The sequence below is a fragment of the Mus caroli genome, unplaced genomic scaffold (assembly GCF_978045245.1).
Source record: "Mus caroli unplaced genomic scaffold, Mus_caroli_1 scaffold_17, whole genome shotgun sequence".
Taxonomy (NCBI): domain Eukaryota; kingdom Metazoa; phylum Chordata; class Mammalia; order Rodentia; family Muridae; genus Mus; species Mus caroli.
This window is the reverse complement of record NW_028227272.1, coordinates 6,647,112-6,665,726: the sequence shown is the minus strand read 5'-3', so window position 1 is coordinate 6,665,726 and position 18,615 is coordinate 6,647,112. Positions and strand designations below refer to the sequence as shown.

Below are 18,615 nucleotides of genomic sequence, written 5' to 3'. Positions count from 1 at the left end.
ATGGATAGGAGGGGGCGGCAGGACGCACAAGAGGGTCGCTACGTGGGAGTGATCACACCTCCCTCGGGGATCCGGGACCGCGGGAGCCCGCGTCCTTCCCTCCCCCTCTTCTCCTCCCGGCGCGTAGCAAACTCAGCCAGCGCCCCCTCCTTTCCTGCCCCCCACCCCCCACCCTAGGCTCAGCAGCTCCTGGTCGCACAACTCCCAGTAGCCGGGCGCCGAGGTGGTGGTAGGGGGTGAGGGTGGAGGTTCCCACTAAGCTTCTCGTGGGTGGCCAACCTGGGGCTTCCACTCTCCGGTGCGTCCCTGAGAGGAGCTCTGGTTATCAGCCACAGGAAGTGAAGACCCGCACCGAGGGTGTCATAGGCACCAAGCTCCAGCTCCCTCTCTGGTCGAGCCCCCAGGGTGCATAAGGGGGCTGTGAGCACTGCAGACTGCATCCCTCCCCCCAACCTTCCCTTAGCACTGGTGAGCTGACCCTGCCTCTCCATCTCTCCTCCGCCCCGGTTAGAGCCCTGCTGCAGAGCCTCCGGCTGGGATAGCCGCCCCCCGTGGGGGTGATGCGGACAGCGCGGGACAGCCAGGGGAGCGCGCAGGGGCCGCAGCATGCGGGAACCCGCTAAACCTGGTGGCTGCTGAGGCGGCCGAGATGCTCGTGCGCGCAGCACGCCCCATTGCATCCTCCACCTTCTCCGGCTACAGGTACGTCCTGGTTGGTGATACGGGCTTCCCGGGCCTGGGAGGATATAGGCTCAACCGGTGAAGAGAGAGGAGAGGGTTCAGTAGGGAGATGGGGGGAAAAGAGCGAGGGAGAGAAAACTGGAGAGGGAGAGCCCAATGGCGAGGCGTTGGAGGAGCACCAGGTGGCGCTGCGGCCCTGCATTCCACCTTGCTCACCCTAAAAAGCCAAGGCTGGAGTTTGCCCCAACTTCCCCCGGGGTGCAACAACACCTGAACCGAGGGGCGCGCTCTTGTACACGCGTGCACGACCGTACAGGCATTTTCAGGCAAGCACTGTTGTGCACCTGGCACAGTGCTTGTGTGCCCACCGTCTGAGGACGTTTGAAGGCTCCAGCTGGCCGTGGGCATCTTTAAGGCGGCCTGGGGATATGCGCAGAAAAGCGCGCGTGTCTGTTAGCCTGTGCAGCCCACTGCCCACGTGCATCTAAGATTTGGCTCCAGGGTCTGCAGTGGAAAGACTGGGGAGGGGATGCACACTCTTCATCTATCTGAGAGCTTTTTGGGAGCCTGCCCCCACCCCCGCACGTTCTTTGCCAGCTCCCACGCGCTGGCCCACTTGCGGGGTGTTAGGGTGGGGGTGGAAGGCAGAGCTCCTACTCTCCAGAATTCGGCATTTCACACGGCATGAGAGATTGTATGTTGCTTGTGCGTACCCGTGTGTAGGGGGCGGGTCCTGGGAGGCTTGACATAGAGCTTCTCCCAGCAAGGTAGTGGTGGGGAGTCCGGCCTCAAGTTCCCCGGTGCACCTGAGAGCCCGGGGTCACAAAGAGCATCCACACTTTCAAGCGTTTGTTGTATCCCCTGCATGGGGGGGGTGCGGGATCTGCAGCTGGTGGGTGCCACTAAAGGAGCGAGGTCTGTGGCGCACTGGGCGAGCTCCCAGGGGGTGGGGTCAATTAACCCTGTAGGCTCGCCACAGACTCAGGCTGCAGTATGCAGGCACCGCCACTCACGCTGGGGCTAGTCCGGAGTTCGCTGCTCCTGAGCAGGGGGCGGGGTCGATAACTTGGTCCACGCACTTGCGGAGAGAGAGGGTTGCAAAGAGGGCTTGGCCTGGGCTTCTGTTTGTGGGTGGTAGTGGGGTTCATGGCTCTCTGGGAGCCTAGGAGCTGTTGTCTGCGTCAAATTTGGGGAATCTTGAGTGGAATTTGGACCCAGGTGGGATTGAGGGAGTCGGTTGGAGACAAGAGAGAAGGAAGGAGGATGCCAGGATGGGCTTGGGGACAGGGATGGCGAAATAGCTCGGATTGGACTGATACGTGGAGATGGACATGGGTCGAAGAATGTGGATGGCATCAACGAGTATTCTAAAGAGTGACAAAAACAGCCAGAGCTGGTGTCGGGTTTCACATTCGACTCTCAGAGCGGGAGCAGGGGCAGTCTATCCTGTCTCCTGGGCCCCTCACTGACCACCACCTGCCTCTCGCTCTCCTCCACCTTACAGGGACCCTAAGTGGCGACCATGGGCAGACTGGGCTACTGGACCTTGCTGGTATTGCCGGCCCTTCTGGTCTGGCACGGTCCGGCGCAGAACGCGGCGGCGGAGAAGGGTACTCCGGCGCTGAACATTGCGGTGCTGCTGGGTCACAGCCACGACGTGACAGAACGCGAACTTCGAAATCTGTGGGGCCCGGAGCAGGCAACCGGCTTGCCCCTGGATGTGAACGTGGTGGCGTTATTGATGAACCGCACTGACCCTAAGAGCCTCATCACGCATGTGTGCGACCTCATGTCCGGGGCGCGCATCCATGGCTTGGTGTTTGGAGATGATACGGACCAAGAGGCTGTGGCTCAGATGCTGGATTTTATCTCCTCACAGACTTTCATCCCCATCTTGGGCATTCATGGGGGTGCATCTATGATCATGGCTGACAAGGTAAGGCCAGGAGGAGATGGACTGCCAGGGTCCTGGAGGGGTTGTTCTACAAATGGCGGCCACCTGGGGGCGGGGGGTACCTAGGGTAACATCTACTCAATTCGAAAGCAGGTTAAGTGGCCTCTGACCTTTGTGAGAATTGCTAGGTGTCTGTCTGACCCAGAAATGATGGAAACACCCTTTGCTTTGGGTTTTGAAGATGGGGTACTCAGATGCTTCTTGGTGTTCCAGGATGAGGACAGAAAACACAACAGTAGGCCAGTGGGTGGTGATGGAATGTTTGGATGTTTTCAAGGAGCTCAGAGACAAGTGTGGGAACACTCGGGTCAATATGGCCCCATTCCTACAGTGCCAGGTTTACCACAATCTCCACTTTTCTCTCTTCGGTAAAGTGATCCAACCTGCTACTACTTAAACAAACAAAACCTAAAGATGGGTATTGAGGTTTTTAGAAAAAAACGCAACAGCGGACAGATTGGTGCTAGCCTAGACTTAAGGAGTGGAGGTGGGAGCCCAAGAGCCCTAGGGCTAGAGGCATGTGGGCGAAACTCTGCTGTAGGGAGAGGAATGTGTGCAGGGAAGTAACTCCAGGCCCAGGATGTTGGAGAGCCTGGAGGTTCCCTTCTGTAGCTCTTACGTGGGCTGAGGATGTCACTACAGGGCTTCCGAAGATTTTCAAATGGAAAGTTTTGGAAAATGGACCTTAGTATGGAAGTTGAATTTCAGAAATGAGAGAAAATGTGTATGACTTTCTTGGCTTTCTTTGGTTTGGGGAAGAGGTTTGAAGGCTGAATAGGATGTTAGGAGAGCTTGCTAGGAATGATGCTGAAGTCCAGAGATGGAAGAAAGTTGTGAGGGAGAAATGAGAGACAGACAGAGAGAGAGAGAGAAAGAGAGAGAGAGAGAGAGAGAGAGAGAGAGAGAGAGAGAGAGAGAGAGAGAGAGAGAGAGAACCATAACCCCACAGATACCTCAGGAGGGCTGGGGTGCTTATGTTTAATGCTGGCAGCTGGAGAGGCCTCCTAGGTAGCAGGCTAAAACTGGAGAATGGGTGGATATTTGTCACAGCACTTTCCTTTTGTCTGTCTTAAAACACTACAGTTCATCTCTGCTCAGTGCTCAGTGACCCTCCTAGGTCTCCTGGGCTGTGGCACAAGCAGTGAAAACACTGCTGGTCCAGTATCTGATTGAACATTGATTCCAAATAGCCCTTGTCTAGCAGGGCCTTCATGGGAGGGCACAGCCCCCTCTCTGCTTGAGAGGGCTCCTTCACTGGTCTAATGAAAGCAGGGATGACTGGATTCTGCTTACAGTGTTCTGGTCATATCAGAACTGCATAGGACCTTAGCATTGCTAGAACGCCTTGAAACTCTCAGACAAAGTGGCCAAAGCACAGGGCTGTTAGGCAATTTCCCCAAGACTACACAGTGGGTGATGAAAATAGATGCTGGTTCATCTGGTCTCAAGCTGTGATACAGGAAAATCAAACCTAACCTTTAACACCATCATTCCTTATTTAAAAGGAACAAGACATTAGTTTAATTACATATGAGGTACCAAGCCATGAGGATGGGGGAGACAGTGAATCAGCCTAGAGTGCTTATACAGTTGACACCCTTCTCAAGAGGCACCAAGAGAGAGCATGGTGGTTCCTATTTAGTAGAGGGGAATGGGATTGGATGGCGAGACCTAAGTATCATCATTGACCTTCCATTCTAAAGGGTTTAACTATAGAAACAGCACATAAAATGAATAGGTCCAGCAGGGTATATATATATGTGTGTGTGTGTGTGTGTGTGTGTGTGTGTGTGTGTGTGTGTGTGAAAAGGTGCATACCTTTGATTCGGCATTCAGGAGACAGATCCCTGAGTAGCCAGGGCTACACAGTGAGTGAGAGTCATCAGAGAATTCTGTTCCCAGGTGACCTGGGAATGTGGCTTGAGATTGGGAGGGTTGTGTAGCCTTTGGATCTTTCTTCTGACTATGAGGTGGCAAGTATGTCGGGAAGGTCTCTCTTGATTCACCGGACCCCAATGAAAGCACGCCTTGGTATGTTATGGCCTTGGCTACCAAGCAACCTTGATCCATAAAGTAGTGGTCTCTGATGATCTAGCTGTCATGGCATCTTCTTAAGAGTGCTCTTTAGATGAAAAAAAGGACCGGAGAATGGCAAGAGGGTGATGTGTAAGGCCATTTCCAGAGAAGACAAGGCCAGCGAGAGATCGGACAGCAGGAAAGAGGATGGAAGCATCTACTGTTCAAATGTACCAGAGGGCCCGGCTTCTCACCAAGCTGAGTGTAAGGGCCCGGCTTCTCACCTAGCTGAGTGTAAGGGCCCGGCTTCTCACCTAGCTGAGTGTAAGGGCCCGGCTTCTCACCGAGCTGAGTGTATTAGACATGGAGGGAGAGGAGTCAAGATGGGAGGAGATCACTCAAGTGGGCAGAGACACCACTGGGTATGTGCTGGGTCTCATGTAGAGGAGGGGCAGGTGGCACAGGGAGGGTAGTATTTGGAGAAGCCTGGATGTGCTTAAAAAGGAAAGAAGTGTTTAAGATGCAAACAGCCATTCCTTCATTAGGAATGCATATGTTTGTCATATCTCTTTACCACCTGTTTGTGTTATTGCTTAACATTCAGTGGACTTTATTTAGCTGTATGGAACTAGTCCTGGGATGTTGTCTAAAACTGCCTCACTTAGGTGTTCTCCCAGTATTGCGACCAGAAAGCCTCAACCTCCCCACACTAAAAAGACCCGATAAGGAGACTCCAGTTGGGTAATGTCCCCTAGAACACACCTATGGTCTTTTCGTTTGACAACGTGATAATTGTTGGTTATCAGATAAAAGGGACACACACACACACACACACACACACACACACACACACACACACACGAGCACATGTGCGCATACATATGGACAGGCTCAAGGTCCAGGCATGCGCCACTTTGACCTTTCTCTCAGTCTCCTTCACCCTTGAACAAGGTTTTTAGCAGTAGTTCTTCTTTTTTTTTTTTTGGTTTTTCGAGACAGGGTTTCTCTGTGTAGCCTTGGCTGTCCTGGAACTCACTTGTAGACCAGGCTGGCCTCGAACTCAGAAATCCGCCTGCCTCTGCCTCCCGAGTGCTGGGATTAAAGGCGTGCGCCACCACACCCGGCTTTTAGCAGTAGTTCTTAACCTACCTAACTCTGTGACTCTTTAACATGACTCCTCATTCTGAGATGACCCCAACACTAAAATTATTTTTTAAATTTTATTTATTTATTTATTTATCTATCTATTTATTTACATTTATTTATTATTATATATAAGTACACTATAGTTGTCTTCAGACACACCAGAAGAGTGTCAGATCTCATTACATATGGTTGTGAGCCACCATGTGGGTGCTGGGATTTGAACTCAGGACCTCCGGAAGAGCAGTTGACACTCTTAACCGCTGAGCCATCTCTCCAGCCCGAACTAAAATTATTTTTGTTGTTACTTCACAACTGTAGTTTTGCTAGTGTTATGGATCATAATGTAAATATCTATGGTTTTCAAGTGAAAGGGTCATTCAGGGTCTCAACCCACAGGTTTCTGACCATACTAAATGCAGTGGTGTCAAGTGACAGGTGTTTGAGGTCTTAATTTAATTTACTGTGGAGGCATTGATTTGGGCACTATCAGTGAGTGGGCAGGTAGGCTTGCACTATCATTAAGTTAGAGATGAACATTTATCTTGGTGTAGATATAGCTCTCATTACATCTTCGTTTGTCCAAGTGAGACAGACTCATGCTGCACAGGAAACCCAGAAAGTTGCTTAGACCTAGACATCTCTGCTCACCATCCTCAAATTCTTCTTTCTCCACCCCCCGGCAGAAAAGGCTGTGTTCATATTTTATCTACTTCATCTCTCCATGCCAGTCATTGTGTAGATTTTATTTGGTATGCTTATTTTTAATTATTCACTTTATGTGTGTGTTGTGCCAGCATGTATGAATGCTCACCACAGGCATGCCTGCTGGACTCGGGTAATGGATGCTTGTGAGGCATCATGTGGATGCTGGGAACAGAACCTGGTTCCTCTGCAAGAGCAACAAAATGTTCTTAACTGCTGAGCCATCTCTCCAGCCCTTGTATGTTTATTTTGTGTGTGTGTGTGTATCTGTGTGCACACACATGTGTGCATGTGTGTATCTGTAGTCATGTGTGCATGTGTGTGCTGCATGTAGGGACCAGAGGAACCCGTGAGTGTTGTTCCTTGTGTGCCATGAACCTGATTTGCTTAGAATATAAGTCTTTGAGGGCAGATTTAAAAAAAAAAGTGTTTATGTATATATGTGTTTTGAAATAATGAATTCTCCTCCATAGACACTATAAAAATAATGTCTTTTCATTGTAGAACACTTAGAAAGTATGTTAAAGTTTAAGGAAGGAAATAAAAGTTCACTGTAAATTTTATCAGTGAGATTAACTGTGGCAAGATGTGGGTATGTTTCTTCTAAGAACAGTGTGCTGGGCTGCAGTCTGAGTTATGCTAGGTTTACTTTATTAGTTCTTGTGCTCTATAATCCTAGATGTTTGACCAGAAGACTCAGTGCTTTTAGTTCTGGAGAACTCTTTGGCTTATCTGCTGGATACCTTCTCTCTTGTATTGCTTCTTTCTACTCTTTTGGACTGTCCTCTCTTCACACGTGGCTTTATGCTGTACTTTCTCAACCAAGCCTCCCTATACTTTGTATTTTCTTTGTGAGCTTATTTTCAGAGCAAATGTGTTTTATTTTGAATTGAAATAGAATTACATCATTTCTTTTCTTTCTCTAACCCCTGCCAATTACCTTCTGCCAGCCCCTCCCATACACTCCCTTATATAGATAGCACTCTTTACTTTGGTTTTGTTTGTTACATACATATATACGTGTGCACAAACATATGTAAATAGAACCTGTGGTGTTGGGAATGAAAGTCGGGGCAGTATGTGTGCTAAGCAAGTGCTCTCCCACCAAGCTGCACCCACGGCACAGGATACGTGTTTCTTTTCCCCTTTCCTTTGTATCCCTCCCCTGCTATCCCCCCACCCCCACCCCCTGGCACATCAAGTCACTGCAGGACTAGGTGATTCCTCTCCCACTGAGGCCAGACAAGGCAGCCCAGTTAGGGGAATGGGATCCACAGGCAGGCAACAGATTCAGGGATGGCCTCCTCTCCAGTTGTTGGGGGACAGGGAACATCTCTCTAAACCAGAATTCCTATCAACAGCTCAGTCAGGAATGTTCTTCTTTCTCTTCTTGACTTATAGTGTAGTCTGGACCCATCCATGTTGGTGACTTTCTTATGGTTCCTCCACACAGGCAGGGGCCTCCTGGGATGCAACTCCTGGGGGATGGTGCAGATGGCCCAGTCTTGTTTGTGGGTAGTGACACAGTCTTGCTGCCTCCTCTCTCTGTGTGGGTTAGTACCTGTGCTCACATGGTTTGTGTTAGAGCCATCTCCCTGGGGATCACATGGATTTGATCTTCCTCCTTGAGCCTGTGGATCTTGCTTCTTCCCTTTCCCTTTCTTCTGTGGTCCCTCTCCTGGGTTTGGGAATGGAACCTGTAAGTGCTCTCTCGGCCTGTGCTCTGCATGGACCTGCACCCTGGTTCCCTCTCTAATCTTTCAGTTCATGCATTTTTTAGGGACTCTTCTGTATCTTTAGTTTTTAATTATGTAATATTTTTGTGTTTGTGTGCATATGCGTCTATGTGTGACTGTGTGTGTGTGTATGTGTGACTGTGTGTGACTATGTCTGTATATGTGTGACTGTGTACACATACACGTCACTGTGTGACTGCTGGGTGTGTGTGTGACTGTTGGGTGTGCATGTGTGTGTGTGTGTGTGTGTGACTGCTGGGTGTGTGTGACTGTTGGGTGTGCATGTGTGTGTGTGTGTGACTGCTGGGTGTGTATATGCATGTCTGTAGAAGTCAGAGGACAACTTTTTGGGAGTCGGTTCTTCCCTTCCACCTGGCTTCTGCCACAGTGACCCCATGGCAGTGACCCTTGAGCTCAGATGATGCTCCTGCCTCCTGTCTTCTTTCTTTACTTCCCAACTTCCTGTGGGAGTTCTGGGATTGCCAGTGTGCACACTAGGATTTTCACATGGTTCTAGGAGAGGGAGCTCAAGTCTGGCTGAGCCATCTCCCTGGCCCAGTCCTCTGTTCTTTTGATCTTTGATTTCTTGTTTTTCTTTATTCCTAAGAAATACTGTATAAGTGAAAGCAAAATGGAAACACCTGTTTACATTTTGTGTCTTAGAGGAAGCAGAAGGAAGAGACTGGAATATGTTTTCTGTAGTTTTGAGCTAGTTTTATTTCCCAACCTGCTTTTATGTTTTTAAAACTTGATTACATGTTCTTGAGATGCTTGCATTTGATTTTAAATGGCTGCCGAATGTTCAGACTGTACTTGGCTGAGCCGTCCCTCCATTCCCCCATGTCTACACACTGTCATGTCGGGTCATGGGTATGCCTGCTTGGACAATGCCCTTCACTTTGGTTATTTGGTAAGTGCTTATTGATTGAATTCATGAAGTCATTGTTCTGGCCCCAGCTCGCTGTAGTTTCTGGATGGACAAACCTGTCGCAATGTGCTTCAGGGCTCTTTTGTTTCCTAAGTGTGGACTGATTTCATGCATGTATGTCAACCCTGTTTCTCTTTCGAACAGGAGATAATTACTAGACACCCTGGGTACTAGCATGAATTAGGGGTTGCACATGAAACCCCTTGAAGAGTGTTAAGTGACAGCTCAGTGGTAGGCAGGGGAAGTTGCTGCTCTTGCAACCTGGCAGCTCCTGAGTTGGATGTGAGTGTGTGATTGGCTGTCACCATTAAATACCCAAGGCTCAGGGAAAGGGCAGACATGCAGATCTGAGTGTCAGAGGAGCCCACTCAGAGGCTGCTGCGGCATCCATAGGGAACTGGGGAGGGTGGGAAGCCTATCTCTAGCCACATGGAGAAGCCATGTCAGAAGCAGTCATCCACTCCTTCCCACATAAATCACCAGGGAGCAGCAGGCAGCATCCCAGAAGGCATGAGTAACTCTCCAACTAGTTCTCAGGCTTCTTGGGAAATGGCTTTGACCCTTTGTGGCTGTGGTATTATGCTTTGAGGGCTGTGTTAGTCTTCATTCTGGTAGCCTCGGATGGAAAATGCTGCTTCAGACAGAGTGAATGGGAAAAGAGGAAGGGAGGAGAGAGGGGTGGAGTGGAGAGGGAGGGGGAAGGGAGGGGGAGCAGGAGTGAATCTTGGGTCTGTGATGAGAGTCACTGCCATCTACTGACTCATCTTGCAAGGAGGTCATCACGCAGAGGAGGGAGCTGTCGTAGGGCCATTAACTGGGTGTTTTGTTACACTCAGACCTCCACAGCCTTTATCTTTCCAATTTCAATTAGTTACCAACACTTTAAAGTTTAAATCATAGCTTAAAAAAAACTAAGGCCTGGCCACACTGCCACTTCTCCATGGCAACTGTTCGCTGAAGATAAGTCATTCCCCCCACCTATCATCTTTTGACAGGATAGACTCTCTCTCTCTCTCTCTCTCTCTCTCTCTCTCTCTCTCTCTCTCTCTGCCCCACCCTTACTGCTACTTTTGTAGTAAGATTGGCTCTGAAGGCTTTGGGAATCAAAATCTCTGATGCTTGTAGTAAAATAGATATCTATACTCTTAATAATTCCTTCCTTCCTTCCTTCCTTCCTTCCTTCCTTCCTTCCTTCCTTCCTTCCTTCCTTCCTTCTTCCTGTTTTCCCTTTCTTTATGTGAGAGTCTACGCATGTGCAAAGGCCAGAGGAGACAATCTGAAGGTCTGCCTTATCTGTCACCTCCTCACAGGATTCCCCTGAGACTGGTTCTCTTGCTGAATCTGGAGCTCACAATTTTGACTAGACTGGCTTCACCAAGCTCCATCAAGCCTTGAGTCTCTCTCTGCCCACCCCCAGTGCTGGGGTTGCAGACACTGTTATTTAGATGCTGGGGACTTGAACTCAGGTCCTCACATTTACACAGCAAGTGCTCTTATCCACTGGACCATCTCCCTGGGGGCTACTCCTTCTTGGTTCATGTGTTGTCATGCACCAGTGTTATTCTCTAGAGACATTTGCCTGGCTATGTGCAGGCCTTCTGCCCTGTTCTCACAGCCCTCTGGCTACTGTTATTAAGTAGCTTGAGTTGGAGGAGCTCAGAGAACCTCTAGCCAAGAGTCAGAGGACCTGAGTTCCATCTCCACATACCTGTGTAGCTTTGGGACAACTACCCATCTTTCTCAATCCCCTTCCTTCTTTTGGCAAAATAGGAGTCTGGTTGACATCTTCTCTAAGACCCCTCCTGGTTCTAGGAATTTTCTTGGTCTTCAAGGAAACACTGGCAAGAAGCTTATCAAAATGTGAATAGTGATATTGTAGGCATAAGATGTCTTAATGTTTTCGAGAATGCCATGATCCAATGATTGGCTCTTGAGTTAGACCACCTGGCTTTAAATTCAGGCTTCACCACTTGGTAGCTGGGCAAAGGTGGAAGTCATTAAAGAATGAGCCACAGTGTCTTCATCTATAAAATGGGTGTATCAGCTGCTTTTTTTTTGTCACTGCAATAAAAGTGCCATTATAAAAAGCAATTTAGTGGAAGAAAAGGCGTCTTTCACATATGATTCCATAGGAACCAAATTCATCATGACTGGGAGGCATGACAACAGTTATGCTTTCCTGGTGGCAGTAGCAGGAAGCTGGCTAATCAATCACCTTTCATCCATAAACAGGAAGCAGAGAGAGAGAGAGAGAGAGAGAGAGAGAGAGAGAGAGAGAGAGAGAGAGAGAGAGAGAGAGAGAGAGAGGAGAGTTAGGCCAGGCTATAAAACCTCAAAGCTCACCAGCAATGACTCACTTCCTCCAGTTAGGCTCAGCCTCCTAAAGGTTCCATAACCTTTCTAAATAGCTCCACCAACTGGGGACCAGATGTCCAAATACTGGAGTCTGTTGGAGACAGGCTACCGCACTGGACCAATGTTAGCATCTGGATCTTAAGAGTTTGAATGTTGGCGAATTGATCCATTCTTAACTCCTTGTACAAAGTTCAAGTCTAAGTGGATCAAAGAACTCCATGTAAGACCAGAGACACTGAAATTAATAGAGGAGAAAGCAGGGAAAGCCTTGAATATATGGGCACAGGGGAAAAATTCCTAAACAGAACAGCAATGGCTTGTGCTGTAAGATCAAGAATTGACAAATGGGAGCTCATAAAATTGCAAAGTTTCTGTAAGGCAAAAGACACCGTCAATAAGACAAAAAAGCCACCAACAGATTGGGAAAGGATTTTTACCAATCTTAAATCTGATAGGGGACTAATATCCAATATATACAACGATCTCAAGAAGCTAGACTCCAGAAATTCAAATAACCCCATTAAAAATGGGGTTCAGAGCTAAACAAAGAATTCTCAACTGAGGAATACTGAATGGCTGAGAAGCACCTGAAAAAATGTTCAACGTCCTTAATCATCAGGGAAATTCAAATCAAAACAACCTTGAGATTCCACCTCACACCAGTCAGAATGGCTAAGATCAAAAATTCAGGTGACAGCAGATGCTGGCGAGAATGTGGAGAAAGAGGAACACTCCTCCACTGCTGGTGGGATTGCAAGCTTGTATAACCACTCTGGAAGTCAGTCTGGAGGTTCCTCAGATAATTGGACATAATACTGCTGGAAGATCCAGCAATACCTCTCCTGGGCATATACCCAGAAGAATTTCCAACTGTTAATAAGAACACATGCTCCACTATGTTCATAGCAGCCTTATTTATAATAGCCAGAAGCTGGAAAGAACCCAGAGGTCCCTCAACAGAAGAATGGATACAGATAATGTGGTACATTTACACAATGGAGTACTACTCAGCTATTAAAAACAATGGATTTATGAAATTCTTGGACAAATGGATGTATCTGGAGGATCTCATCCTTAGTGAGGTAACCCAATCACAAAAGAAGTCATTAGATATGCACTCACTGATAAGTGGATATTAGCCCTGAAATATAGAACACCCAAGATACAATTTGCAAAACACAAGAAAATCAAGAAGAGGGAAGACCAATGGGTGGATACTTCATTCCTCCTTAGAATAGGGAACAAAATACCCATGAAAGGAGTTATAGAGACAAAGTTTGGAGCTAAGACGAACGGATGAACTATCCAGAGACTACCCCACCCGGGGATCCATCCCATAATCAGTCACCAAACCCAGACACTATTGCATATGCCAGAAAGATTTTGCTGAAGGGACCCTGGTATAGCTGTCTCATATGAGGCTATGCCAGTGCCTGGCAAATACAGAAGTGGATGCTCACAGTCATCTATAAGATGGAACACAGGGACCCCAATGGAGAAGCTAGAGAAAGCAGACAAAGAGCTGAAGGGGTTTGCAACTCTATAGGTGGAACAACAATATGAACTAACCAGTACCCCCAGAGCTCATATCTCTAGCTGCATATGTAGCAGAAGATGGCCTAGTCGGCTATCACAGGGAAGAGAGGCCCCTTGGTCTAGCAAACTTTATGCCTCAGTACAGGGGAATGCTAGGGCCAAGAAACAGGAATGGGTGGGTAGGGGAGCAGGGTGGAGGGAGGGTATAGGGAACTTTCAGGATAGCATTTGAAATATATATAAAGAAAATATCTAATAGAAAGAAAGAAAGAGAGAAAGAAAGAAAGAAAGAAAGAAAGAAAGAAAGAAAGAAAGAAAGAAAGAAAGAAAGAAAGAAAGAAAGAAAGAAAGGAAGGAAGGAAGAAAGAAAGGAAGGAAGGAAGAAAGATTGATTTTGAGTGTTGATGGGAGTTGAGGCTGAGGAGTGCCTCTGGTCAGTGCCTGGCTCATCCCAAACTCGTCCTAACATATAACATACTGTGTTTACATTTGTGCTTGAGTTTTTCACCAATGTGTATTTTTAGCAACTACAAATTGGGGATTAAAAGTAATGCAGGGCTCTAAAGATGCTTCCTGTGAGACACTGGAGCTGAGTCTTCACAAAACTAAGGGTCCAGCATAGAATGGGTCATTTCTTCCTCCGGAGGCCAGACAGGACCCAACCCTGCCCTCTTTGGACTCACTGTGAACTTCGTCTTGGTATGAGAAGCAAAGATTCCCCACTTTATGATAAGAGCACTTGTCACTCAGTAGGGAAAGGAAGTTTATCCATGATGTTGCCAAGTTGAGATACCAGCCAAGAATGGCTGGGGCACTGATTGTGTGAAGAGAGCATTTTTGAAGCCTTCAGCAACAAGCCCCTGCTTCCTTCTCAACAAAACCCCATACCTGTGGTCTCTGTCTACACTTGCTGTTTATTGTAAAGCCTGCTAGGTGAGTCTTCAGGTCGTTAGGCAAGATTGGCTGCTGGTAATTTTCTCTAACCTTTTGATTCTCTTGTGGAAGGAGTATAGAGTTAGGGTGCGTGGGAGGAGCTCAGGCTTGTCAGCAGGGGTCTAATGCTTTCAGATCATCTCTGTCTGGACCTAAGCTGGCAGACCTAAGCTGGCTTGAGGGCCCTCTGAAAAATGAACCATCAGATTCTCTTTCTTACACTGGTAAACCAGCAGTGGAGTGTGGGTGCTACAGAAGCAGCTGGAGGAGGAAATGATCTCTTTGACCTTTGCACTAAATGCCTCCCCCAATTGGACCTTATGTCTGCACTGGGTATCGGGGCTTGCAGTGTAGAAAGAACATTGCATAGAATTTCTCATGTAACCCTGCCAGGGATTAATGACTCAGTGGGAACCTGGCAGCCCCAGAAACATTTGTTCAAAGAAACTTTATGCTCAGATGAGGAAATAAAGACCCAGAGGGCTGCAGGCTTTGTTGAGAATCACACAGCTAGAATGTAGGTTTGTTGTCCTTATTCTTTTGTTTATTTTAGTTCCCTTCTAAATACATGATTGTGAATTCAGTGCATTTTGGGGACTAGCATCAACACACACAACTGCCAATATGGACAATAGAGTTTAAAAACATTAGTTATCTTATCTTTCTGATTAAGATGCTGGTGATGAAATTAAAATCCAAACCCTTTTTAAAAATTAAAATTATGAACTTATGCCATAGTCTATACTGCAGGGTCATCTCCAGCTTTACTGATATAGAACTGATAAATAAAAATTGTGTATTTGAGGTGTACATTGACACACACACATATGGTGAAATATATATATATATATATATATATATATATATATATTCAAGCCAATCACAGACACAGACAGAGACACAGACACAGACACACACACACACACACACACACACACACAGTCAAGTCAATGACAGGTCCTTCTCTTCACAGTTAACTTTTTTTTTGTAATTTTTGTAGGTGGTTACCTCATCTTTACTTACAGAAAATTCAACACATTAAGTGTTTAATAGCTCATCTATCTATCTATCTATCTATCTATCTATCTATCTATCTATCTATTGTGTGTATGTGCATAGGCACACACCTGAGATGGTCAGAAGACAGCTGGTGAACTTGTCGGAATTACTTCACACTTTTTACCATGTGGGTCCCAGGGATCAAACCCAGGTCACCATCCTGGGGAGCAAGTACCTGCTGAGCCCTGAAATCTTTCTTGCTGACCTTTTAATTAACTGTAGACACCATGAAGAACTAAGTCTCTGGACCCTGTTCAGCTTGTAAGTGAAAGCTAGTGCTTTTCAACATCTTCCATGGGGTTAAGAAGAATTTGCATCAGTTTTGGAAAGGGCGAGATGGCTTTTCAAACTCATCGGGACCATGAACACTGGACGGTGCTGAACCTGACTCTTAGATGTACTGTTCACCAATGCAGTATTTTAGAAATGTGTAAAGTCTAGCTGCTTGTAATGGCACACACCTGTAGTTCCAGGACTTGAAAGGTATAGGCAGGCAGATGAGAAGTTTAAGATCATCCTTGGATGCATAGGTTAGCCCATGCTGTCTGAACCAGCCTGTCTGGGTAACATTCAGCTAACAGTGACTGTCAGGAATAGGGTAAAAGCTGGGGCTGGGCCACATCTAGGGTTCTTAAATTTTTTTATTATATTTATTTATTTGTAATGTGTGTGCATGTGTGGGTGGGAGTGTGTCACTGGAGGTTAGAGGACAACCCATGGGAGCTCTTTTTCTCTCTCTGCTGTGTGGGTCCCAGGGAGTGAGTTCAGGTCATCAGGAAATAAAAGCAAGCGCCTTTATTTTCTGAACCTCTCACCTGCTCTTGTTCCAAAATTCTGCATATCTCAAACTCATTATCTGTTTTTAAATTAGGGCTTGGGATATGGATGAAATCCAACACACTTTCTCCAAATGTGTGAGTGACTCCATCAGGATTTGACTGGTGCAGGGCAGATGGTCCCTGCATCCCCACATTGAACCCCAAAGGTCCTTACATCCTTCCAAAGGGCATATGCAATTGGAAAAGGTAGAGACATGTGTATGTATCGGCCCCCTGCCTCACATACATAAACTAGGCAATAAGCAGGTTGGTGGCTCCCACTGTGTTCACTAGTGGATCAATGTTCTAGGTTATTGACTGAAATTGCTTCCATTTAATCAGCACTTATTTATATGTATTCATATTTTCATTTCTTAATATAGTATATGCTTATATCCTAGGAATAGATCCATTCTGATTTTCCTAGTTGTCAAATTCTTCTTTTCTTCCTCTGCTTTCTTTTTTCTTCTTCTCCCTCTTTCTTTTCCTCTTCCTCTTCTTCCCTCCACCCCCCTTCTTCTTCCAGTTGCATTCCCTGTGTTTGGAACATTTGCTTGCTACAGAAAATGTTGGTTGGATTCTGTTGCTGTCTATTTTGCCTAGCTCACCCCCCCCCCATCCCCACCTCTCAAAGGAACGCAATCTGAAACTGCCTTCTGAGTGAGTTCCTCTTTAGATTTTACACCTTCCCATAGGACAGAAATGGTTTTTCTTCCTTCTTCTTTTTTTTTTCCTCGCCCTCTTCTTACCCCTTCATTTTTCATACCCCTCCCTTCTCTATTTCTCTTCCTTCTCCTCTCCCGCCTCCCTTTTCTTTGACAGAGTCTCGTGTAGCCCAGGCTGGCCTTGAAATGACTTTGTGGCCAAGGATGACCTCCTGATTCTGTGACTCTAGTTCCCAAATTCAGGGATCATAGGCATGCATCATCATGCCTAGTTAGGATATGTTTTAATTGTTTATCTGTGCAGAGCAAAAAAAATACATAAAATGCAATGCAACATTGAGAAAGAAGTTGTTTAATTAATTAAAAAATAACAACTTCCAGATCTCCCTCATCTATCTTGGTTACTGGCTTGAAGAGGAAATATACGAGTTGGGACGGCTGTTATTTTCCATCTGTAATTCTTTCTGAACTTTGTATATTATAAAAGGCTCCTCTAAAATCTCAGCCTTGACTTGAGTTCAGTTTATTACTATCTGTTGATTTTTTTTATTTTTTAGATTAAGAAAAATAATTTTGCATGTGTATGTGAGTATGTGCAGTACCTATGGAGGCCAGAAGAGGGCGTTGCATCTCCTGTGGTTGGAGTTAGAGGTATTGAGCCACCTAGCGTGGGAACTGGGAATTGAACTTGAGTCCTCTGTAAAAAAAGCAAATGCTCTTAACCTCTAAGCCTTCTCTCCAGCTACTTCCATGGCTCTTAACAAAGCCTATTTTGCCAAAACAAGATAAACTCACTCTGGTGCATGTATGTTTTAGTTGCGGTTTCTATTGCTGTGTGAAACCCTAGGAACAAACTTGAGGAGGAAAGAGTCTATTTGATTTATGTTGCCAGACTGCAATCCATGTGGGAGGGAAGTCAGGGCAGGAACTGAAGGCAGGAACCTGGAGGCAGGAACTGAAGGCAGGAACCTGGAGGCAGAGCTGAAGCAGCAGCTGCGGAAGAAGGCAGTTTACTGGCTTGCTGCCCATGGCTCACTCAGCTTACCTTCTTCCACCATCCAGGCCCAGCTGCTCAGGGGTGGGTCTTCCCACACCATCCACTAATTAAAGGAAAACCCTACAAGCTTGCTCATAGACCAGTCTTACAGAGGCATTTTCTTAATTGTGGTTTCCCAGTCACAGATAACTCTGGGTCGAGTCGACAAGAAACAGGAAGTACTTGGTTCACACAATCATTCAGAGTTTAAGATGAGTCTGAATTGATATAGGTCGTATTTATGAACCACTTTATCCTCTGATGAAGACACCTGAACTCCTCATGTGTCTTCTTATCTCCTGTAGGCAACTACAACAGGTATGATTTCAGGGATTCCCAGACCCTCCAATGCCTATGCATAGCCCTTCTGAGAACTGAGTCACAGTGTCCCCCCCCACCCTTACCTTGTTGTCTCCCCTTCTGTGCTTTCAATTATTTAGACAATTGTGGTTTGAGAAATATAAGCAGAAAATTCCAGAAATAAGCAACATGTGTTTAACATCATGCGCTGTCCCAAGTGACATGACGAATCTCTCTCTCTCTCTCCCTCTGTGTGTGTGTGTGTGTGTGTGTATGTGTGTGCTGCCCACGTTAGTTATTCTGTAGCTTCTGTTTTCATTGTGACCATCACCTGATCATCTGTTTTGCATGTGTGCAAGAGAGAATGAGGAGATAATCAAATTCATGTAGTTTCTGATATAGAGTATTGACATGTGTTCTATTTTATTTAGTTATTGTTACCAGTTTCCTACTCTTCCTAAAGTAAATATTAAGACTTTCCTAGGTATGTACATATAAGGAAAACGCATGATATATTCAAGACTTGTTAATATATACAAAGCTCAGTGCTACCCATGGTCTCAGGCGTCTCTTCAATGACTTGACTGTGTCCCAGATAAGTGGGGACTACTGCATTTGCTGGCCTAATAATGTTTTAATTTCTTATAGTGTAAATGATTTTTTTCTTGATTTTTTTTGAGACAAGGTTTCTCTGTGTAGCCCTGGCTGTCCTGGAACTCACTCTGTAGACCAGACTGGCCTTGAACTCAG

General features: G+C 46.4%; 1 protein-coding gene across 1 annotated transcript in view; it reads left to right on the top strand.

Moving 5' to 3' along the window:
- Positions 1-18,615, top strand: part of Grin2a (glutamate ionotropic receptor NMDA type subunit 2A) — a 434,479-nt gene that overhangs the window by 1,004 nt on the left and 414,860 nt on the right. The window contains exons 2-3 of the mRNA XM_021184964.3: positions 512-702; positions 2,186-2,617. Coding sequence (XP_021040623.1) covers positions 2,204-2,617 — 414 coding nt within the window. The 5' untranslated portion in view covers positions 512-702; positions 2,186-2,203. The remainder of the gene's footprint in view (positions 1-511; positions 703-2,185; positions 2,618-18,615) is intronic.